The sequence below is a fragment of the Mastigoproctus giganteus genome, chromosome 11 (genome assembly GCF_048544385.1).
Source record: "Mastigoproctus giganteus isolate SK-2022 chromosome 11, ASM4854438v1, whole genome shotgun sequence".
Classification (NCBI taxonomy): domain Eukaryota; kingdom Metazoa; phylum Arthropoda; class Arachnida; order Uropygi; family Thelyphonidae; genus Mastigoproctus; species Mastigoproctus giganteus.
The window spans coordinates 86,696,529-86,723,062 of NC_143585.1; the positions used below are offsets into that span (position 1 = coordinate 86,696,529).

The window sequence follows — 26,534 nt, forward strand, 5'->3', positions numbered from 1 at the left end:
AATTTTTATAGCAAGGATAAGGAGGTGATTATTCCCTTGTATAAGGCAATGGTCAGGCCACACCTAGAGTACTGTATACAGGTCTGGAGGCCTCATTTCAAGAAGGATGTAGAGATGCTGGAATGAGTACAGAGAAGGGCAACAAGATTGGTGAATGGAACAAAGGGGTGCTCTTACGAAGAAAGGCTTAAGTTTTGCAAATTACAGTGTTTGGAGACTAGGCACCAGCAAGGTGATCTGATAGAGGTGTATAAAGGCGTGAATGGTTTGAGCATGCTCAATGCCAATGGGATACTTCCTCTTGCTCAGAATAATCACCTGAGAGGGCATAAATTCAGATTGAGGAAAGACAGACGTAGGATAGATGTGCGGAAATTTGCCTTTCGCCAGCGGGTAGTTGGTTGGTGGAACAGACTTCCATTCCTTGTTGTGGAAGTTGATAGCCTGAATAAATTTAAGGTTCAGCTGGACAGGTATTTCGAACAAAGGGAGGGGTGAAGTGGAAGTGTTTTTTTTGGCTGTTGCTGCATAAGCTTGCTTTCTTGCATCATATGCCTCTACTAATGCTAAGAGTAGCATCATTTTAAAATATTACTTATTTTGCTTATTGGTTTAAATACCACATCAAGTTCATATTCATAGTTTTTATTCATATTCATCTCCTAGTCAGGAAAATACTCATTTCCCTGACTAGGAGATGGCATGTTATATACAGAAAATGTATGTTGGCGAGACAGGGTGGTTATCTGAAATGAGCATTACGGAACGTTGCAAACAAGCAGAAAAGGTAAATTCCAGTAAATCAGATTTAGCAGAACACACTTAACATGAGAATGAGGTTTTAATGTAAAAATTTGACAATAATCAGGGGTTGGGAAGGGATTTTATAAAAAGAAAAGGCAAAGAAGAAATGTATATATAAAAAAAATCAAATATAGGACAATAAATAGAAATATAGGGAAGAGATATAGAGGTATTATGGATATATCTATTTGGCAAGAAAATATAAATATATAATATCTCCCTTCTCTTGCCTGGACATTCTGATCATTGAGGAGTAAATGCATATGATCAGAGCATTGGCAAATGTTCTAGAATATTATGCTGTTAACAAAAGTAATAATCATGGTGCAGTAGTGCATCAATTGGTGGTTATCTCTTATTAGAAATAACTTCTGAGGGCAACAACTCTCTTAAAGTAATGTCTGTTGTAATGCTTAAGTTACATATATCTCTATGTTACTTTATTCCAATACAGTATAGGTATAATGATAGTGCAGCTATCCAGGAGAATTCTCATTCAGATACAGTAAAACTCTCAATTATGGACTCATAAACAGCAGTTAAGTCAAAAATGTATGTTAATGCTATTCTAATGATAAAATGAAAACTTTGAAAATTCAAGTGCTAAGTACTTATAAACCGTATATAAACTTAAAAACCGAAGTGCTAAGTACTGAATATTATAGTTTAATTTTTTCGTTAGAATGCGAACATAATTATAAAGCAGGGGCTAGCATTTTTTTTTTTTGATTTGGTAGTTGTTGGCGCATCGGCTTCTGTGGCCATATTGCACCTCCCAAGGTTTTTGCAGTACTTTGATCCAAGCCCGAGGCGGGAATCGAACCCGCGACCTTTGGGTTGCCGGGCAGGTACTTTACCCACTCGGCTAGCCCGGTCGGCCCAGGGGCTAGCATATGACCTTTCTACCACATGACCAAATTTAAAAAAAAAAAAAAAAAGATCTAGAGATTGATCTATTGGTTTAAGTGTATCTATTTTTATTAAAATATGTTGGTTGTATAATTATTATAATCTTTTTAATCATAAAAAAGGCATTAGGTAGGTGCATAAAATTTTGGAGTAAAAGTAAAATCTAGATCAGGAAACATAATAATTCAATTTCTGGCATTAGTGTTCTTCAAGAAATTATAATATATTTTTATTTCTATGCACCATGACTGACCACTTGAAGGCCTTTGTTCTAATGAATAATGCACCAATGAAAGTATTTGGTAGGAAACAATTCCAAATATCATTTTATATATATGATGTACATTGTCATCCACAAAGTAGGGCATTTCAAGGTGAAGAAATAGTAATGGAGGCATGTGATGCAAGAAAGAAAGTGCACAAGCTTATGTAGCAACAGCCAAAAATTAAAAAAAATAATAATAAATAATAATTTCATACATCTATTCCCTCTAAAATGGAAGTTTGTTCCAGCAATTAACCACCCACTGGCTAAAGGCAAATTTCTGCACATCTACTCTACAACTGTCTTTCCTCAATTTGAATTTATGCCCCCTCAGGTTCATAATCTGAGCAAACGGAAGAATCCCATCAGAATTCAGCATGCTCAACCAGTTTGAGGCCTTATACACCACAATCAGATCACCTCGCAGTGCCCGCAGAGTCTCCAGCCGCTGCAATTTGCATAACTTAAGCCTTCCTTGGCAAGAGGATGCCTTTGTTCCCCTCACCAATCTTGTTGCCCTTCTCTGTACAAGTTCAAGCAACTCTACATCCTTCCTAAAATGAGGCCTCCAGACCTGTACGCAGTACTCAAGACGTGGCCTGACCATTGCCTTATATAAAGGTATAATCACCTCATTTTCCCTACTAGCAAAATTCCTGTATATCATTGACAATACCCCACGACCTGCTCTGGCAGCCTATCTGCACTGCTCAGAAAACTTCATATCTGACTGCACAATTACTCCCAGATCTTTTTCATTTTCTACTACCGTAAGTGTAGTACCACGCAGTTGGTACGTTTCTCTGGGGTTACTTCTACCCATATGCAGTACCCTGCATTTGTCAATGTCAAACTTCAGTTGCCATTACTCAGCCCATCTGACCAAATTTTCAAGATCCTGTTGCAGTAGCACACTGCCATTACTGTCATTAACAAACCTGCCAACCTTTGTATCATCTGCAAACTTTGACATTAAGTCTGATATCCCTTCATCAATATCATTGATAAATATACAAAACAACAGTGGGTCCAATACCAAACATTGGGGAACTCCGCTAATAACATTAGTCCAAGAAGAGTAGCATCCACTGATTACCACTCTCTCTTCTTCCACTCAACCACTCTTTTACCCATCGTAGCAACTTACGCTTAATACCACACTGCTCCAATTTGTACACTAGTCTTCCATGTGCAACAGTGTCAAAAGCTTTCCTGAAATCCAAGTATATAATATCAAAATTATTTTTGGCATCCTGTTCCTTTGTAACCACAAAATAGTATCCAATCAAATTTGTCAGACAAGGCTTTCCCTAAACAAACCCATGCTGTGTCTGAATTATTATTGCAGTCTTATCTAGATGAACCTGCAATGAATCTTTAACAAGTGACTCCATTATTTTTCCCCAGAACAGAAGTTAAACTAACTTGTCTGTAATTACTCGTGTCACCCTTTGATCCCCCTTTGTGAATTATTATTATTATTAGCTATATGGTGTAAGGAAGCCTGAGGCTTATGCTGCACCAGCCAAAAAAAAAAAAAACCCTGAATTACCCTGAGAGAGAGAGAGAGAGAGAGAGACACAGAAGTAGAAAGGAATCACCAAGAATGAGAAGAATGATGATATCCAGCTCAGGACCCTGGGTGTGCCAAGCCCATACTCACCAGGTGTGTGCCCCTGGGGTTGGGGATACAGGCCTCCATAGCCGAGTGGTCATGAGCAGGAGTGCAGTAGTATATGCTCTTTGAGTAGACCGGGGTTCAAGCCCCTGACTGCTAATTATGGTCGATCTTCCAACCTGCACTGGACCAGTGTGGCAGATTATGGTCCATTTCCCTCAGCATGAATTGTTGAGGAGGCTTCCATCCTGCAGTGAGTTGATAATGGCTGCAGTTACCTTTTTTTTTTTGCACATCTTGGACTCGGGAAGTCCCCATGGACTTCCCGAGTCCAAGGATGCTCTTGTAATTACGGCTAAGGTTTTACTTACTTCTTTTGCCACGCCCTTTAATATAACAGGATAGATCCCACCCCCAGGTGCCTTTCTTATGTTTAACTTCAACAATTTCTCCTCCACTTTGCTCCACTTTGTTATTACAAAATCATTAAGCACCCTGTTACAGCATGATAAACCTCTGGCATTTTCCTCCCTTAATAACTTCTCATGTGTGAATGTAGATGCAAAATACACATTCAGATTATCAGCTATAGCAGGATCATTAACAGTCGAACCATCAATATCAAGTGGACCAATCTGATTCATCTCCTTCCTTCTAGAATTTATTTGTAAAATAATAAGAGAAGTTTACCTCAATATAATATGTAGAACACTTCCATATGATACTCTCCAGAAATTAAAATGAAAAACTTACATTAGAGTAACAAATTGTTACTCTAATGTAAGTTTTTCAATTTTTTTTGTTTTAATTTCTGGAGAGTATCATACAGAAGTGTTCTACGTACTATATTGAGATAAACGTCTCTTATTATTTTACAAATATTGATTTCAACGTAGGACGTATTGAGCATTACAGCTCTTGTTCATACTAGCTTCTAGAATTTATATAAGTAAAGAAGTCCTTGCTGTTTTTCTTAGTATCTTTTGCCAAAGATTTCTTGTATTCTGCCTTCAATTGCCTAACCTTCCTTGTGACTTGATTACAGACTAGTTTATATTTGCCATAGGCTTCTGTGTCACCTGATAATTTATATGCATCCTGTGCATTTTTCTTCTCTGCCACGAGTCTCATTAGTTCATCTGACATACATTTAGGTCTAAACCTTGAATAATATTTCTTAATCTGTATGAAAAGCCTAATAGATTCCACGATTAATTCCTTCAATGCTTCCCACTTAGAATTTGCTGTTGGTAACATCATCAGTTGGTCCCACTGTACAGAATTTAAAAACTGTCTGAGGCTACTGTAGTAGCTACTTTAGGGAAGCAAAATCCCTTCTCTTTACTCCTGGTGGTAATTATGTCCATGTAAATCCCAAATCAATACTCTGATCACTGCCAACTAGTGGTTCCTTTATCTGCAAATTCTTTATATCCAAATAATCACTGCTGATAACCAGATCAAGAGTATTGCCCTCTCTGGTTCCCTCTTGAACATTCTGCTGCAAAAAACAATCATCCAATAAATAAGAATCTATTCTAGAGGTCATGGGTGTAGATGGATCTGATAACATAAAAGAAGGCAGTGGATTCAGGGGAATGGAGTTTGAAACAGGTTGGGAAGTAGAAAAGGTTTAGATTCCTTCTAAAGAGGTGGTTCATTTATCAGATAGCAAAGTCAGTTACCCAAAGTCAACTTTGGGTAACTGAAGTCCACTGCAAATCAGTGGTAACTGATTTACAGTGGACTTCAGCAATCAGTGGTAACTGATTTACAATATTTCCATTAATCAAATATGCTAGAATAGGAAATTAAGCCTGTACTTGTGGAGCTTATAAGGACATGCCAGAGAATGCTGTACCAACTAATATCAGAAAAATTCTGCACAGAATGAAATATTTTGCCTTGCATATGCTTAAAAGTCCAAGTTTTCACCTTTCAGTTCTGGCCAATATCTTATCCTTTTTTTTTTTTTTTTTTTATTAGTTGTTGGCACATCGGCTTCTGTGGCCATAATGCACCTCCCAAAGTTTTTGAATTTACTCTGATCCAAGCCCAAGGCAGAATTTGAACTTTTGGGTTGCCAGGCAGGCACTTTACCCACCCAGCTAGCCCGGTTGGCCCAATATCTATCATAGTACTAAGTGAAGTAATGAACCTTGCAGCAATGCTAGAAGGTTATGGGATGTGATATATCATACTATTCAGTTTACATATCAGACAGCTGGGTATGGCATATGTCCAAGGAATGGTGCTGTACAACCTGTATCATATTACACTGTACCCATAGTAAAGGTATTTGCTGATAACGTAATTATCTGGGCTTCTTTCACATGGTTTTAGAGGCCAAATTGTGAAACAGGTTGCACACAGAACATGAATGTTGATGTCTATTGTCATCCTGGGCAACACTTTTCTTCTAGCACTGCAGGAATTCTATGGAGCAGTGGAAAAACTGCTCTGCTGCTAGGTCAGCCATTGCATAGTGGGAGGGGGGGGATATGATTTATCATGCTTTTAAAAGAGCAAGGAGGAAACCCTCTGAAAATTTCTAAAGGATACAACACAAAGTGATGGCTCTGGAGATGTATCAACATGATATTGACCCACATTACACACCTTGGGCTTAATAACATGGCAGTATGAGAAAAATGCCATAGAAACTTTCCCTTGGCAAACTAAAGCTTCAAACCTAATCCAAGTGAACATTTTTGTAATAATTTGAAGAAGCAATCAAAAGTCACACAGAAATTTAATTGTTTTAGAAAAGAATTATCTGCTGTCTTGAGGGATGAGTGATCCCAAGTCGTGGCATCTACACTCAGTGATTACCAAATTATGACATCTATATTTTAGAAATAAATAGACTCATACACCAACCATGAAAATAAGTATTTTACTGTAACTAAAATATTTACAAGCTTCTTTTCCAACTCTCCTTGTCCAACTCGCTAATAATTCATGGGGAAGGCGATGTCAATTTTGCAACACATTGTCATAAAGTTAGATTTTGGAGGTCTAAACGGGCTAATAATTAAGGATCGATTTTACTTTTTGGTCCTGTGGCTGGAATTTTGAGTTAAATTTAGGGGTCTAATAATTGGGTAAGGGGCGGGGGTGGGGGTAAGAGTTGGGGTTTTTCTCTACATTCCTTAAGTTGGACTAGAACTTTTCGGGGCATCATGTTCACAGGAAGAGAGTTACTCACAATTAATCCGAAACTTTTTTTCTTTCCTTATGTTGTAGTATTTGTTCTTCACGCATGCGTATAAGTGACCAATCGTCGGACAATAGGAATGGCCTACGGATATTGATTGAAGTTTCATGTAGTTTCATCTCTAAGGTTTCTGCAATGAGTAGTTTGTAGTAGTTGTGTTGAATATTTATAATTTTTGTTTCCGTAAAGCCGAAAGTATGTCTTTCATTTATTGCGTGGAACGAAAGTTCCGATGCATTTGAACCACCCGCACCGAAGGGCGGGTCGTTCAAATGCATCGGAACTTTCGTTCCAAGAGGTTGAAGAAATGTACACCGAAATTGAGAGTCTTCTAGATGAGCAGAAAACCCACTACACTATCATTATGGAGGACTTCAATGCTAAGGTTGGAAAAAGGCAAAACAGTGCAGAAAGAGGAACTATAGGAAATTTTGGAATTGGTGAAAGAAATAAAAGAGGTGAAAGACTTGTGGAATTTGAAGAATCTCAAGGACTGTCAGTAATGAACACTTTTTTCAAGAAAAGGGTGAACAGAAAGTGAACATGGAAGAGTCCAAATGGATTAACAAATAATGAAATTGACTTCATCTTCACTAACAGAAGATATATTGTGAATGATGTTACCGTCCTGAATAAGGTAAATGTTGGAAGTGATCACAGAATGGTAAGATGTACACTTGATATAGATGTAGGAAAGGAAAAGAAAAAACTGACTCAAGTAAATAATACAAAGGTCTTTGAGGTAACAGAGGAGGAGAAAAAGCAGTATGTACTGGAACTTAAGAACAAGTTTGAGCTTCTGCAGACTGCTCAGGACCAAGATATTGACGAGGAATATTACGACTTTCTGAAAGTGATAAAGCCCAAGAAACCTATAGGGAAAAAGAAATCCAAAGAAGAAAAAATTAGTCAAGAAACACTTGTCATGATGAACCAAAGACGACAAATGACGAGCAAGAAAAACACTGGCAGGGAGAAAATTGAGTATACTGAGTTATGCAAAGCCATTAGAAAGAGACTCAGAGAGGACATAAGATTTAACACAAGAAAAGTAGAACAAGCATTAAGGGAAAACAAAGGTTTTAAATCAGCAGCCATGAGCAGTAATACAGAAAGACAAATGATACTGAAACTGAAAAATAGCAATGGTGTACTTATAAACAGCAGAGAAGGCATAATTCAAATAGCAGAAGACTACTATAGAGAATTATACAAGGAGCGAGGGAATGATACCAGCAGTGGGGAAGATGGATTGCAAAGTAGCAACACATACAACATACCCGATATTCTTCCTGATGAGGTAGAACATGCATTGAAGAAAATGAAGAATCGGAAAGCCCCGGGGGGAAGATGAAGTTACTGTAGAGTTGTTAAAATTGGGAGGAGCAGACATAACACAAAAACTGGCAAGGCTCTTCACAAAGTGCATTAGAAAAGGTGCGACGCCTAAGCAGTGGAATAATGCAATCATAGTCTGGCTGCATAAGAAAGGAGATAAATCAGAAATTGGAAATTATAGACCAATTAGCTTGTTATCCCACATCTACAAGTTGTTCACAAGGGTCATTTACTAACAGATTAGAAAGAATACTTGATGAGAATCAACCGAAAGAGCAAGCTGGCTTTAGGACAGGATTCTCAATTATGGATCACCTTCACGTAATATCACAGCTAATGGAGAAAGCAAATGAATATAAAACACCATTATGCCTAGCATTTGTGGATTATGAAAAGGCATTTGACTCCATATAGCATAAGGCAATGTTTCGGGCACTGGAAAGACAAGGCATAGATACCCCATATATTATGATTTTGAAGAAAATATATGAGAGTGCTACCTCCTTTATTAGACTAGATAAAGACAGTAGCAAACTTAAAATCGAGAAAGGAGTTCGACAAGGAGACACAATATCTCCGAAGCTGTTTACTGCTGCCCTTGAGGAAGCTTCCAGAAGATTAGACTGGTCGCAGAAAGGAGTCAATGTGAACGGAGAGTACCTAAACCATTTACGATCTGCAGATGACATTGTGGTCATAAGCCACAATCTCAAAGAATTAGAGGAAAATCTTAATCAGTTATGCACAGTTAGTAAGGATTTTGTACTAAAGATGAATATGGCTAAAACAAAAGTAATGATGAACAAGTATGTAATGGAAAGGGAAATAACGATTGAAGGAGCCGTAATTGAAAAGGTGGAGTCATATACCTATCTGGGACAAGTTAGCTGTAATAATGATAAATGGCTGGAAGTCAAGAGAAGAATAAATTTTGGATGGATAGCACTCAGGAAATATAGTCACATACTGAAGAGCAAAATCCCAGTTTTTCTGAAATGTAAAATAATGAATCAATGTATACTCCCCACTATGACTTATGGAAGTGAAACTTGGGCACTCACCAAAAGAATGGAAGAAAAGCTGAGAACTACACAGCGAAGAATGGAACAAATTATATTGGGAATCAGACTGTTAGATAAGAAGAGAAACACATGGATTAGGCAGCAAACTCAAGTAAAGGACATTCTTATCAAAACTAAAGAACTAAAATGGTCTTGGGCAGGACACATAGCTCGAAGACATGATGACAGATGGACTAAGAAAATAACAGAATGGTTCCAAGAGGAGCTAGAAGAAAACCTGGAAGACAAAGGCGGAGATGGATAGATGAAATTCATGAGTTTTTGGGTAGTAAATGGATGGCCAGTGCTCAAAACAGAAGGAACTGGAAAGTTGCTGGAGAGGCCTTCATCCTGCAGTGGATTGAAAATGGCTGATGATGATGATGATAAATCTTCGATTGTCATCTGTGGCCATTGGTATCAATATACGAGTTTGCGACATTGGCCAATGTCGCAAACTCGTATATTGATAAATTGGAATTAAGGAACTCTTTGAAATTAACATGATTATCCAATTCTAATGAGTCATATATTGTATGATATTTTTTGGGGTCAGCTAATCTTCGATTGTCATCTGTGGCCATCGGTATCAATATACGAGTTTGCGACATTGGCCAAAAAGGTGCTTCAAATCGACATTCGCATTGGTTTGCATTATTTTTATAACAGGTAAAAGTATGTTTATGTTGCTGTAAATTTGAATAATCTGAAGTTTTCTCTATAGAACATAATGCATCTATCATTTGGATTGCTTCTTCCATCCCACCTTCTTTTTCTTCTAATGGTGCAGAAGGTGCATTGTTGATCCATAATAATTTATGTGCATGTGGACTTCCTCGATGTTGAAATTCAATGCTTTTAAAAAAATTCACAACGTAATATTTCCCAAAAGGACTATAGGTTTTCAATTTTAAAATTTTGAGTATACTCTCAACAATTTTATTAAAGTATATGGCACACATTATGGGGTCTTCATTTATTAATGTAGCTCTTTCCATGTAAGGTAGATCCATAACTTTGTTATATGTAATTTCTTGTTTATATCTGAATTAGTATAATATACATAGTAATATGAGACATGTTGGTTCACACACACTCAACGTCAAGAACGTCGTAGGTTTTCCTAATTGACGAATCAGGGCAAACACATCTCGTTTACGTTGACTCCAGTAATATGCTGAATTGGGAATTGATTTTAGAAATGCAAAGTTAGACTCTAATGACTTGTTTATAAATTCTTTCGATTCCAATATAGAATGAGTAATGTTAGCTGTTTTTCCTACTGATTTAAATGCAATTTGTACATTTTCTTCGGTACGCATTCACACAATTTTCATTGTCATATATAGTAAATGTTGGGGAGTTACTCCACGATGATCAGATCTATGAATTTCACTCGATGCCATCATAAAGGGAGTAATTTTCAAACCATTTTTAAATTTTCGTGCATGTCCCAAATATAGAGCTGGAAAAGAAAGTTCTGCATATATCAAATATGAAACTTGTTGGAGATGATTTCTGACCAGGTGCTATACATAAATATTGACCTTCAGACCATAATAATGTCATAGAGTAAAAAAATGTGGAGGTCCTAAAGTCTCAAAACTTTATTAGACAGTTGGACAGACAACTTGAGTATTTGAGACCCGTTAATTTTCGTAAAATCAGACAAATGCTAATAATTTATTGTAATTTTTCCTTGTAGTGGATCTGCGATCTCATTATGGATTTAAAATAAACTTTGTGGATTTTTTTGAAGAGGGTAGTATAGGCTATTTTTGGAAATTTTAAAGGAATATTAAATTTTAGAAATATTACATATTTTATTTTAAGGCAGAAGAATACTCTTACCTGGGATTTTCTTCAGTAACGGCTGCATCCGGGTGAGGTGTAATTCAGAAGGTCTTGAAATTGCAATTATATGGAAGAAGGATGAAGGAAAAAGCCAGCTTTTGTCCTAAATCCTTGCATGGGGAGTAATTGTAGGCATCTTCCTTTTCTTCCATTCATGATATTCCTTCATTATTTCAGCTTGAATTTTTTTTGGGTGCAGTTTGAGAACTCTCAGCCACCATTTCCAGATACCAAATTCTAATTTTCTCCAAACCACAATCTATTTCTTTCAACATCCTAATACACACTGGAGGACAGTATACAAATAATATGCTTTCAAGGCGATAGTCTTCCCCCCCCCACATTCTTGATGACTTAATGGAAAGAACAACTATCACATGACCCTCTCTAGTCTGTTATGTATTAGATTATTTTTGAAAGAATAATATTAATGTTTATAAAGTGGCGATATACAGTATTTTCATTTCTATTTATCTGTTCATATATAATGCCAGATTCTTAATACTATTAAAAAGGGGCAAGAGCCCATGGTTACTAATTATTTATAATTTACAATTACTGTAAAAAACGAGCAGTTTAGGAAGTAAGGAGCACCTCACAGAAGCAAGAAATTGACTTATTAAATAAATTTTCCTCACCATGCACACTAATGATCTTGCAGATTTACTAAGAAGAATGCGATCACACCAGGAAGGGCACCTTGTTCTCATATAGTTGCATCCACTGTTGATGTCTTCCTCATAAGGATAGCTGTTAGTCAATAGTAAAACATTTCTTCAATTACCTGGCATTCTATGCATGCTAATTATTATTAATGGTGAAGATTAAAATATGGAAAGACCAATGATAGAGTTACATACAAACCATTAAGAATTCTGTTGTACCAGAAATGTTAACTCATTCCTTGTCATAATACACATCATACATATAGAAGACATTTTATTTAGTGATGCAATGGTAGGGGTTGCAATACATATCAAACTAGTCTAATAAACATATTAATTCAGAGGTTTACCAACAATGTTTCCAGTGCTAGAATAGATCAATATTGAATGCTCAACTGTTTTATTGTCTTGACAGACTTCAAACTAATTTTAGTAATAGCCTCATTATTCGAGTCCCACTAATCATCATATTTAAAGATGAAAATAAAATAGACAGATTAGCATATATAAACCCTGCCCTCATTCATAGATACTTTAATGCTTCTAATTTTAGTGTGCCTTATCCATAATGGGTAATGGTTTTTTCTGTTACAACATAAATAACTGATATCTCAGAAGTTCTGTCCATTAGCGATGTCCTATTTAAATGCCTGACTTCCCACTGATGACATGCAGTTAGCAGACATCTTCATAATCTGATAAATATATACACTGAAAAGTGAGCAGTAGTACTTGTAGGCTTTGCATAATACCGAACTGCCCATTAATGATATTCGCTGATGTCTATCAAGACTATAGCACAAATGTGAATTTAATTTTGGTTTAATCTTTTGAAGTTGTCATTTTTGCTGATGAGTGTATTAACATCAATAATTAATTAGTAAATGAAACTCTGAGAGCTGAGGAAAGCATATTGACTATCCTCTTTCTCTCTTTTATTTTGCCTTTATATACTGAAAAAAAAAAAAAAAATTTTTTTTTTTACTCTGAAATACAACCTCACACTGGCTAGTGTAATTGTGTTTGACAGAAAACTGCAAAAGTATACAATAATAGGAACATAAAAGTTTGCATCTACATTGGCACACAAAGTATTTTTAATATTTTTCTAATATTTATTAATGATACCAATTTAAATTAAATTAGATGTCAAAGGATACAAAGGTGGGCACATTGGTTAGTGATAAACTAAGCATATAAGTTGAAATATAACAATTAAGGTTTAACATTGATAAGTGCAAGGTACTGCATTAGGGTATTAACCAACCCAATGCTGCTGATAAGGAAAAGATCTAGAGGAACTGTATCCAACATGAAATTGCTTGAATAGGCTGCTAGAACAGCTTGTGGCTTCCTGACAATAATACAAAGAAACTTTGCTAGAGGGAGACAATGAGGTAATTATCCCTTGTATAAGGCAATAGTGGTTAGGCCATATCTAGGATACTGCATACAGTTTGGAACCTCATTTTAGGATTGGTTGGTTTTGATTTTATTGGTGCATTAGCTACTAAGGCTATAATGCGCTCATTTTAGGAAGGACATATATGTATGTTGGACAGTGCACAGAGAAGAGCAGAAAGATTAGTTGGGGGCACAAAAGAATATTCTTTCCAAGGCTGGGGTTCTGTAAATTACGTCTCTGGAAACTAGGTATCTGTGTGGTGACAAATTAAAGTGTATAAAGTATTTACTTAACCTATTTAAAAATGGATTAAGTAAACTAAACGCTGATGGCATCTTTACTTTTTCTCAGATGAAACAATCAAGGCATGTATATTTAAATTGGAAAACAGATGTGCAGAAATCTGCATTCAACCAAAAAATATAATAAATTACTAGAAAAAACTTCCACCTAGTGCTCTGGAGGTGAATAATTTGAATAAATTTGAGGAAGGTTTGGATAAATTATTGGAAGGAATTGGGAAATGATTTTTTTTTTTCTATAAGCATTGGTAAAAGGTTAAATAGAGGGGATTAGTCTTCAACCAAAAGAAAGTAGAATTGGCAGAAATAGTGGATGTCTTAAGGAAGATAATGCTAAAGCATCAGTGCAGATTAAAAAAGGGAGTTGGTTAATATGGGCTGATATTGCCCAACAATATCAGCCCATAAAAATAAGGAAAACATTAAATTTAATTTTAGCAAGGAAGAAATACATCAATAAAAGATGAATACCTGAAATATGTTAGGGGAGAAAAAATAAATAAAAAATATATATATCAAAGGGAACAAACTAAGATAAGCAGATAAATGGGGATAATCTGAAAACATAAGCTTAAAGGTAAACATAGCAGTCTGACCAACTAATTATTAGATAAGTTAAATGCTTGAGTTTTATTGGTTGTTACAGTTTCTAAGGAAGTATCTTCTGGTATTGTTGATGCTGTGTTCTTCTGTCATCATGTAGAAAGTAACTGGTTTTACTTCTTGGGAGACTGATTCCAGAAAAATTAGTGAAGATACCTGAAGAGTAGTATCTTCAAGGATGGGATTCTGGTGGATAATGGCTCTATGCTGGTTCTGCTTTCTGGTATCTTTTTTTCAATTCCTTTCTTGAAAATGCTGAAATACTGCACATCAAAATTTGTTCCTTGTTTTCAGTTGGTGAGGTTGCCTACGGAATTTAATGAAGAATTTCTCCTTGAAGGTTTTCTCTTATAATTCTGGTCAGTTACAAGTACAGATGTTTCTTTGAAATCCCACAGACTCTCAGAATGCTTGGAAAGTCACGGTCAGAGCATCACGCCCTCCAAACTGAACATCCTTAATATGCTCACCAAGTCTAGATTGAAGGAGTGAAGTTGTCTGTATGATTTGCCAATGTGAGTGCCCTCACAACTGTAGTTGATGTGGTATTTAGAACCCTGGGATCTTATTGCATTGATGTAGCCATTATTTCAAAGAGGAAAAACTGTAAAATGTGATCACTCTGTGTTTACTAGTTTTTTCTGTAATATTCTCAATGATGCCAAAGACACAAGGAATGCAGATGTTGGGTTCTTCTTCTTCTTGCTTGTGGCTTTGTTGAAGTAGCTGATGGTTTTTTTGATTATGTGGAGAGGGTATCTATTGCTCAGGGTTTTTGGAAAATTGGGTTACAGAAGAAAGTTCCTCTTGTAGAAGAAGTCTTTGCAAATCTGAAGAGCTAGGAGGATATAGGATTTCAGAACCCCAATATTTGTAGAATAGGGATGAGCAAAATTGAACTGGATGATGATGATGATGAGACCAATGTGTTGGTTTTCTGTAGATGGACATTTGGATTACTCTGGGTCTTCCATACAGCTGTATGTCTAAATATGATTTCACTAACTTTAGTAGGCTTTTAACAGTTGGTGCCACTCAAATCCACCAAGTTACTCAACGTAATGTGGTCTGAAAGTTTGCCCTCTTGATTTCCCAAAACATCATACAAAACTGCTCTTCTCTACCAAGGAGTAATAACATCCATATAAGTTTTCCTAAATTAAATGTTTCTGTACCCCACACCAGCAGGAACAACAGCATTCTTACCTCTGCCATCCCTAATGATAGTATATCCTTGTTGCCTAATTCGGATACATCCCCCTGTCTGTTTTCTGCAATAACAAGCTTAAGAATATAACTATCAATCTAAGTTTTTCCATAAGCCCATTGAAAATAGAAAGAAATGTTCTCAAAAAGTACACATTTCTTTGAAGTTCCACAGGTCCGCATATCAAAATGCTTGGAAGTTCATTGTCGGATCATCACATCCTCCAAACCGAGCATCCTTAATATGCTCATCTAGTCTGGATTGAAGTTGTCTGTATGATTTGACAATGTGACTGTCCTCACAACTGCAAAATGTTAGTTGTGAGTGTCCTCACAACTAACAAAATTTCAGAGCCCCTGAGATTTTGTTACATCGATGTAGCCATTATCTACTTTACTCCAAGATCCCACTAACGAGCTTGAATGCAAAGACAAACAGAAACTGAAGATGCTATTAGAACAAATGAAGACAAAGTATAGCATCCATAAGAAAATGAATCCAAATAAGTATGAACTTCCATATTTGTTCACCAATGTGAACAAGAATGTAAGCTCACAAGCCTGAATTAGCAAGACTCAGATCTCCAGGTGATTAGTAAAATTATCATCCCTGACAGTCTTGAAGAACCCTTTAGAAATAGAGAATATCAAGACCTGGTTAACATTAGCTTCTTAAAAACATTAATCATTTTGACCTATCTTGCTTTCTTTTGGTTAAAGACTAATTCCCTTTACTTAACCCTTGGATTGATGCCAAGAGCATTTGCTTCTTCAAGCATCTAAGTTATAACTTACCCAGGTCCCCATTGGTTGAGGACTTATCTTCTCCTTGGACTGCTAATTAATCCAGCCTCTCTGTTAGTTTAAGGCTAATGCCTTCTATTTTAACTTTGGATCGATGCTTTTAGCATTAGTTTTATAAATGCATTCATCCAATATTAAGCAGTACTTGGAATATTCAGCAGTCGTGTCTGGTAAGTGAGTTCTTACTGAGAGAGGCAATGTTTTTTTTAATCTCTTTAATTAAGAACTGATTCAAATTTGTTTGTGTAATTTGCCACTTAATGTGTAAGAACAGTTTATCCTTTTAGATTCACTGTGTAATTAGTATTCCCTTCTTCTGACTTAGGTATATGCTGTTTTCCTCTTAGCTTATTATATTCATTTAACGTGTAAGTTTCCACTCAATATCTAAGAAACATGAATCAATTTAAAATTGATATGCAATTAGTATTTCTAGCTCTCAATAATAGTTTTGTACTTTAAAGGAAATTACAGAAGTTTGATTTTATTGTGATGCAAATTTAATTGTCATTTACCTTTTAGTAAATTTTGTTTCCCTTTCTTAACTTACAGCCCTACTTAGGTCTGATGATACGATTTGGAAAGAATTCTGAAAAGTCAGCAGATAACTTATTGTTGATATTGTGCTTGTATATGATATAAGCGGCAATTTGTTATTTGTTATTTTGGGTTTTTTTTTTTTTTTTTTTGGAGCATTAGTAACTAAGGCCATATTGCTCCAGGGATATGCAGTGGTCATTCCTTGACCTTTCCGCATCCTCCGTATTTGGTGGTCAAGGGCGCGAACCCAGGTCTAATCAAGAAGCATGTGCTACGCACTGCTGCTCCTGCCCCACCTGGCTATGGAGGCGCCATAAGCGGCAATAAAAACCTATCCAGTGTGTGTGTGTGTGTATGTGTGTGTGTGTGTATATATACACTTATATATTTTTATAGTAACCACTAAGTTGGGAATTCCTCTGGTACAAATCGACATTCTGGAGTAGAAACAGAAAGTTATATTACCTTATTTGCATTTTAAAAAAAAATTGTACTGCTACTTATTTTTATTTATTTACTTTTATATAACTATGCTCAGCCAATAAATTAAATATACACCAATTTCTTTCCCTCCAAATATAATGATGGAAATAAGCTAACAGATGTTCTGCAGAAGATATAATTATTCCAACTAATTATATATATATAACTGTAATTTACTTTTCTATGATAAAATTAAAATTACTCTTTACACTTTAATTACCATAGAAAACCACATTTTTAATTTTTAACAGCTGACAACAAGCTGCAAGTCCATTTTAAGTTTATGCTTCCAGTGTGCATACTCACTTCATTAAACAAACTTTATGCTTCTCTCTCCATATATCTTCATGAATAATTCATGCTGTGATAGAAACAATATACTTTGGTTTACAAACAAATGCTAAAAACAAATATACAAGGATTTACATGACAGAAATACTCCAAAGTAAATTAATTTCATTACCATTTTCCAACAACAACAACAAAAAAAGATTGTGCAACATTGGTATGCTGGCACTAAACATAAACTTAAAAAATTATTTCACTCCACTATACATTGCTTCATAACAAAAAGTAATATATAAAAGAAATATAATAAGAGAACTGAAATAAACGTTTTTTATAAAGTCATTACAGAAAGAAATGTTTCCTTTTTCATGTAATTGAAGCATAAATAAAATTTACTTACATAATACAGCATGAATCAATCAACAATCTCGTTGATTCACGATCACTTAACCTGGCTTTAAATTTAGTTTTTTTTTTCCTGTTCACAGCAGGTCACAAAGACCTCAAGGTCAGTATCATTTACTGTATATATTCCCTGACTTATTTGCTTTTATATACTGTTTATTCATTGATTATTTGTTCACACCACTCAAATAGGATACTGTTACCTTGCACCACTAATTTTGTCACAATTCAATTTAATATAATTTTTATGGGATTAATTTAGTTCATAACTTAAAAAAATAAGAAAGTTGTAAGATAACAATAGGTAAACTAGAGGAATATGTCTAATCTTATATTCAAAAAAACTAAAGTGGGCAAGGACTACAATGCTATGCATTTCCTACAATCATCTCTAGTGTTCTTAGTGCATTTCTTAAAGACATGCTTTAATTTTTTTTAATGTAGTCGTATTAGCATTTTATTATCTATTTAAATGCATTTTTCATGATAACGAATCATATTCACCATAATACCGCACTATGAACATTTAAATACAGTATAATATTTTTATTTTTATATGCTAAATTATATATTTTAAACAATTTAGCACAGCAAAAATGTTATCATAATGTACTAGCATTAGCAGAGGCATTATATGATGCAAGAAAGAAAGCTTATATAGCATTAGTCAAAAAAAAAAAAAAAAAGAAAACCACCTCATTTCAACTCCAAATGCTTCTCTAGTTCTGCCCCGAAGTTATTTAAGTTGTTGACCTCCACTACGGCAGATGGAAGTTTGTTCCAACTATCACCAACCCGCTGGCTAAAGGCAAATTCCTCCATATCTATTCTACAATTGTCTTTTCTCAATTTGAATTTATGCTTCCTCAGGTGAGTAATCTGAGCAAGAGGAAGAATCCCATCAGCACTGAGCCTGCTCAAACCATTCAAGGCATTATACACCTCAATCAGATCACCTTGCAGGAGCCTAGTCTCCAGACACTGCAATTTGCAGTCTTTTTTGGTAATAGCAAATCTTTGTTCCATTCACCAAACTCGTTGCCTTTCTCTGTCTGTACTCATTCCAACAGCTCTACATACTTCCTAAAATGAGGCCTCCAGACCTGTATGCAGTACTCAAGGTGTGGCCTGACCATTGCCTTATACAAGGGGACAATCACCTCCTTATCCCTGCTAGCAAAATTCCTGTATATCATTGCCAAGACACAATGGGCTACTCCTGCAGCCTGTCTGCTGTTTGTTATTTGATTTTTAGGAGCATTAGCAACTAAGGCCATATTGCTCCGGGATATGCGGTGGTCATTCCCTGACCTTTCTGCATCCTCCGTATTTAGTGGTGATGGGCTCAAACCCCGGTCTAATCAAGAAGTGTGTGCTACGCACTGCTGCTCCTTCACACCTAGCTACGGAGGTGCCTTAGCCTGTCTGCACCGCTCAGAAAACTTCATATCTGACTGCACAAATACCACCCCCCCCAAATAGTTGGTATGTTTCTCTTGGGTTATTGCTTTCCATATGGAGTACTTTGCATTTTTCAATGTTAAACTTCAGCCCATCTGCTCAACTTTTCAAGATCCTGTTGCAGTAGTGTACTGTCATTAACAACCTTTGTATTGTCTGCAAACTTGGATATACCTTAACCCTGATATACCTTCATCAATATCATTGATAAATACCAAAAATAACAATTGGCCCAACACCGAACCCTGGGGTACTCCACTAACAATATTAGTCAACGGAGAGCACTGTCCATTGATAACCACTCTGTCTTCTTGCACTCAACCATCCTCTTATTCATAGCAGCAACTTGCCCTTAATGCCATACTACTACAATTTGTACAGTGGTCTTCCTTGTGCAAAGGATCATCTAGACAGTCTTGTCTAGATGATCCTGTAGTGCTTCTTTAACAAGTGACTCCATTATTTCCCCTGGAACAGAAGTGAAACTAACAGGTCTGTAATTACTTGTCACCTTTTGATTCCCCCCCTTTGTGAATTGAAGACACATTTGCACATCTCCAATACATGGGGACCTCCCCCTGAGTCAAGGAAGCTTTCATAAAAATTATGGCTAGGGGTTTGCTTACTTCCTTTGCTGCCTCCTTTAATATAACTGAACAGATTCCATCACCCCAGGTGTCTTTCTTATGTTCAACTTCAACAATTTCACCTCCACATTGCTCTCAGTTATTACAAAATCATTTAGTTCCCTGATAAAGATACAAAATAAAGATGATAAAGATACAAAATACTCATTCAGTTTGTCAGCTACCTCAGGAGGATGATCAACAATCGATATCAAGTGGACCAATCTGATTCTTTTCCTTCCTTCTAAAGTTTATATAAGTAAAGAAGTCTTTGCTGTTTTTCTTTGCATCGTTTGCCAAAGATTTATCCTAATCTGCCTTTGTTTGCCTAACCTCCTTTGTGGCTTGATTACAGACAGTATTATATATAAATAAAAATTAATACTATACTTAAATGTTAATAGAGCAGTATCTTTGTATATTAGCATTAACATTAGTAGAAGCATATGATGTAAGAAAGCAAGCTTATGCAGCATTAGCCAAAAAAAAAAAAAAAAACCCTCCCATTTCACCCCTCCATTCGATCCAAATGCTTGTCTAGCTCAGCCTTAAATTTATTTAAGCTATTAGCTTCCACAACAAAACATGGAAGCGAGTTACACTGATCAACTACCCACTGGCTAAAGGCAAATTTCTGCACATATATTCTACAACTTTCTTTCCTCAATTTGAAACTGTGCCCTCTCAGGTTCTTAGTTTGAGGAAGAATGGGTTGAGCAAGCATTCAGCTTGCTCAACCCATTCAAGGCTTTATACACCTCAACCAGATCACCCAGGGTATTGCAGCACCTGGGGTGCCTACACTCCAGGTGCTGCAATTTGCAGAACTTAAGCCTTTCTTGGTAAGAGCACCCCTTTGTTCCCCTCACCAACCTTGTTGCCTTTCTTTGTAGTTGTTCTAGCAACTCTACATCCTTCCTAAAATGAGGCCTCCAGACCTGTACACACTATTCTAGGTGTGCTCTGACCATTGCCTTGTATAATGGGATAATCACCTCCCTGTCCCTGCTAGCAAAATTCCTATATATCATTGACAAGGCTCCATGACCTGCCCTGGCAGCCCGTCTGCATAGTTCAGCAAACTTCACATTTGACTGCACAATTACCCCCAGGTCCTTCTCACTTTCCACTTCCCTAAGTGTAGTACAGCACAGTTGGTACATTTCTCTTCAGTTATTGCTACCCATATGCAGTACTTTGCATTTGTCAATGTTAAACTTCAGTTGCCACTTCTCAGCCCATTTTCCAAAATTATCTAGATCCAGTTGGAGTAGCATACTGTCTTTACTGTCATTAATAACCCTGCCAACCTTTGTATCATCTGCAAACTTGGACATTAAACCTGATATACCTTCATCAATATCACTGATAAATATACAACACAACAATGGGCCCAACACCGAACCCTGGGGAACTCCACTAATAACATTTGTCCACAAAGAACAGTGTCCATTGATTACCACTCTCTGTCGTCTTCCACTCAACCATCCCTTTATCCATTGTAGCAACTTACCCTTAATGCCATACCTCTCCAATTTGTACAGCAGTCTTCCATGTGCAACAGTATCAAAAGCTTTCCTGAAATCCAAGTGTACGATATCAAAATTATTTTTGGCATTTAGTTCCTTTGTGACCACATCATAGTATCCAATAAAATTGGTCAGATAAGACCTCCTTTTAACAAATCAATGCTGTGTCTTAACTATTACTGCAGTCTTGTCTAGATGATCCTGCAATGATTCTTTAACCAGTGATTCCATTATTTTCCCCGGAACACAAGTTAAACTAACAGGTCTGTAGTTATTTGTGTCACCTTTTGAACCCCCCCCCCTTTGTGAATTGGTGATACATTTGCACACCTCCAGTCCATGGGGACCTCCCCTGAGTCCAAGGAAGCTCTCATAATTATGGGTAAGGGCTTGCTTACTTCCTTTGCTGCCTCCTTTAATATAACTGGATAGACCCCATCCACCCCAGGTGCCTTCCTTATGTTTAAATTCAATAATTTCTCCTCCACTTTTCTCTCAGTTATTACTAAATCACTTAGCTCCCTGTTAGCATTTGATAAACTTCTGGCACTCCCCTCATTGAATCACTCCTCATGTGTGAATGTAGATGCTTGTTATTGTTTGTTACTTGGTTTTTTAGGAGCATTAGCAACTAAGGCCATATTGCCAGGGATATGCGGTGGTCATTCCCTGACCTTTCTGCATCGTCCGTATTTAGTGGTCATGGGCTTGAACCTCGGTCTAATCAAGAAACGTGTGCTACGCACTGCTGCTCCTGCCCACCTGGCTACGGAGGCGCCAATGTATATGCAAAATATTCATTCAGTTTATCAGCTACCTGAGCATGATCATCAACAGTCAACCCATCTATGTTAAGTGGTCCAAACTGATTCATCCCTTTTCTTCTACAGTTTACATAAGCAAAGAACTCTTTGCATCCTTTGCCAAAGATTTCTCATAATCTGCCTTCGCCTGCCTAACCTCCTTTGTTAGTTGATTACAGACTAGTTTATACCTGCAATAGGCTTCTGTGTTTGTTATTTGGTTTTTAGGAGCATTAGCAACTAAGGCCATATTGCTCCGGGGATATGCGGTGGTCATTCCCTGACCTTTCCACATCCTCCGTATTTGCTGGTCATGGGCTCGAACCCCGGTCTAATCAAGAAGCGTGTGCTACGCACTGCTGCTCGCCAAATAACATACGGAGGCGTCGCTTCTGTGTCACCTGATACTTTATATGCATCCCATACATTCTTCTTCTCTGCCATGAGCCTCATTAATTCATCTGACATCCATTTAGGCCTAAACCTTGAACAGTATTTCTTAGTTGGAATGAAAAGCCTAGTAGCCTCCAAAATTAAGTCCCTGAAGACTTAATGCTGTGTCTTAACTATTACTGCAGTCTTGTCTAGATGATCCTGCAATGATTCTTTAACCAGTGATTCCATTATTTTCCCCGGAACACAAGTTAAACTAACAGGTCTGTAGTCTAAATTCCCATTTAGAATTCAACGTTGGTAACATCATCAATTCATCCCACTGTACAGAATTTAAAAACTGTCTGAGACCTCGGTAGTCACCTTTACGAAAGCAAAAGCCCTTCCTTTTAGCCTTGATGGTAGTTACATCTTTAAGTAATTCCCACATCAGTACATTGTGATCACCCAGTGGTTCCTTTATCTGCAAATTCTTAATGCATGAATAATCACTGCTGATAATCAGATCCAGAGTATTACTCCCTCTGGTTGCCTCTCAAACATGTTGTTGTAGAAAACATGTCATCCAATTAATCCACAAAAGTCTTCCTAGTGTGCGAGTGACCAACCCACAAGTTCCAGTCAATATCTGGAAAGTTAAAATCCCCCATTATAAGACATTCTGATTTACTGGCCCACTATTTTTCTGCACAATTGCTCATTATACTCATCAGATTCATTAGGCCTATAACACACACCTACTCTCATTTTTCCTTTCCCAATGCTTATTTCACACCAGACAGGCTCAACACTGCATTGTCCACCAACATCAATTGGATGCACTTCCTTAGATTTTGTGTTTCTTAACTAACAGCATAACCTCCTCCTCCCTTCCTGTACACATTGTACTTCCTAAATTCCAATTCTGCACTGCTTGTATCTGTGTGACACCACATCTCTGATATCCCAACAATATCTGCCTTTGATGCCTTGACTAGCACTTCAAGCTCATCAAATTTATTAACTATACTCTACTCATAGCATTGGTGTACATGCAAATATACATGCACCTGTTCCTACTCTTAGTTATCCTAACACAGCCCATGTATTTACTTGTTCCACTATGACTCCCAGCAGTCCTTGAAATCTCCATTACCTTACTTTTTCAGGCTGCTGCTCATTTTAATAGAAGCAGTGCAAGAATCACTTTTGCCTCTGCCTGCGGCCACTGTTAATCTTTTAGTCTGTGTATTCCTCCCCCCAAGCTAGCAGTTTTCCGACCCACCTAACACTGCCTCGATAGCATCAGCACCCTTTCTATTGAAATGTACCCCATCCCTGTAGAAGCAGTCTCTCCTATCAACAAGCACAGACCAGGCTGGAAAAAATTCTACCCCTTGAGCCCTGCACAATCTCTCCAGGGCTGAATTGATCGACAAGGCTCTCATCATATACTCCCTCCTATCGTGTCTGGGCAGAATTGCAGACACTTTCACATTCAACCCTAACTTGCGACTTTTTTTCAACATTGATCTGCACTTGTTGAGTAAATCTGCAGATCTCTTACTCTTAATGTCATTAGTTCCAACATGTGGAACGACATCACCTTTTGTGCCCGCAAAAGATGATATCTGCTCTACAACGTCATCAACTTTTGCCCCTGGCAGACATACCCTGGTCCTGTTACGCCTATCATTCTTGAATAGTATATTCCTCATCTCCCTGACAATAGTCACCAACATTTATATATTTATGATATATAAATTATAATTGTTTATAAATATGAGTGTTTACTTATAAATGTTTTAAACTATAAGTGGTTAAAATATATAATTGTAATATTAATAGATATTTGTGGATTTTAAGCTGCAATTACATATTTTAAGTGCTTACATAAGAACAAGTAAAAGAAAAAAAAAAAAAACTATTAAGGAAAGCAATTTGGCAGATCCTATCCTTGGTTTGATTTAATTTATTTTAAATCTTTTTTTCCTATATGCCATTAAAGGAATTATAACAATATGTTTTCAAATAAACACAATCCAAGTCTTGCCATCTGAGGATTCCTCCCTCTTCGCTAACAAACCAATACAATATCTACATTAATATACGAGGTATATTCATAAAGTTCTTGGAAATTTATTATAAAAGTTTATTGAGTGAACAGTTGCAGGAAAACAATGATGCAGGAAAGCAAGCTTACACATCATCAGCCCAAAAAAAAAAAAAAAACCATTAAGCCATCCCCACTAATATTTTGTCTAAGTTTTCCTTAAATTATTCAAGCTAACCATGATGGAAGTTTATTCTCATGATCAACTACCCTTTGGCTGAAAGAAAATTTCTGCCAAAGGGTAACTGTAAAGTATGTGTGCTGATTGAGCAAGAGTAAAGGATGCCACAATCATATAGCTTAATCAATCCATTTAAAGCCAAGCCTTTAACACCTCAGTCATGTCTCCTTGCAGCTTAGTGTCCCGAAGCCACAATTTGCAAAACTGAAGTTCTTTCTTGGTAAGAATACCCCTTTTTTTTGTTACCCCTCATTAATCTCATTACACTTCTCTGCATCAATTTGGATAGATCTAATTCCTAAAAAGAGGCTTCCAGACTTGCATGTAGTACTTAAGATGTGCATAATCATTTCCTCATACAATGGTTACCTCCTTATCCCTGACAGCAAATTCCTGTATATCATTCATAAACACCCATGAGCTGTCATAGCAGCCTGTCTGCACTGCTCAGAGAACTTCACTGACTGTACAATTATCCCCAGATAGAGTCCTGCACTGGGTCAGATAGAGTACCTGTGAGTTACTCATAGTGCAAGTTGGATGCAGTTCCAGTTATTGAATGTAAATAAATAAGTAGAATAATACCAAAAATTAACTCAAAGTAACTGTTCTATTAGCTTTTTTTCTAAGTAACATTTTTTGCTGAATTATCAGATGTTTTTTTTTTTATTTATTTATTATTTTTTTCATGTAGGCGTGTGTGGTTTGAATTATCCACAACACTACTCTGCTACTGATATCATTATATATTGCATATAATGGTACAATTAGGTTTCTAGATTTAAAATTATTTTTACAAACCACCCCCTCAATTACACAATGTGCCAAATGTGAAAAGTAGACAAAAATACGAGACACATAAATGTCCCTTTTTTGACTTCTGAATTATCTCCAATTATGATGTTGTTTTTGTTATTATGCTGTTCTATTATATTGCTTCTGATTATGAAATCTGTCCTTAGTGCTTTAAAATTAGAAATTGAATAGACACTAAAAATGAAATCTTTTAGCACAAAACTGAAAGAAGAAAATTTTTTTTAAAGTTATAAAAATATTGCAGATTCTTATAACTTTTATAAAAGAACAACTTAGATTGCCTTTGAATTGCAGTAAATTCAAAATTATTGTATCATTTAAGTAACTTATAGTCATGCATACAGAACTGTTTGATTTTCATTTTTTACTGTTTATTAAAATTATTTTTACCGTGTATATTCGATTTGAATTTTTATGTTGCATGGGCAATTTTGGACCATTATCTGCCAAGTATAATGATATAAAAAAACTTAAAAATATGAAGATATAAAATAAGAGAATACACATTCACATTTAAAAAATAAAAATTGATTATATAATTAAGAAAATGTGTATTTAGAGTTTGAAATCAGAGTTGGAAGTCGGGGAGGGAATAAAAGTGAATATATCCACCCATTGTGAATGGAAATTATCGTTTTTACTAATTATGTGAACCGCGTAAATTATACAGTATAATCGAGGTCAATATTATGGAAGGTAACATTTTAAGATATACAGTTTCGACCAATCTCGGTCTGTTGCAGAATAGGAGGGATTTAATTCATGCTATCTCTGTCAACTGTGCCAGTGTAGCAAGCAAAAATTTTATAACTGGATTTCTAATCCAAGCAAGAAGAATACAGATGAAGCCGGAAACCATTGGTGTC

General features: G+C 36.3%; 1 protein-coding gene across 2 annotated transcripts in view; it reads right to left on the reverse strand.

Annotated features, from left to right (window-relative positions):
- Positions 1-26,534, reverse strand: part of 5PtaseI (inositol polyphosphate-5-phosphatase A) — a 400,034-nt gene that overhangs the window by 65,527 nt on the left and 307,973 nt on the right. For both annotated transcript variants that reach the window (XM_090385500.1, XM_090385499.1), the window contains exon 13: positions 11,705-11,816. In XM_090385500.1, coding sequence (XP_090241626.1) covers positions 11,705-11,816 — 112 coding nt within the window. The remainder of the gene's footprint in view (positions 1-11,704; positions 11,817-26,534) is intronic.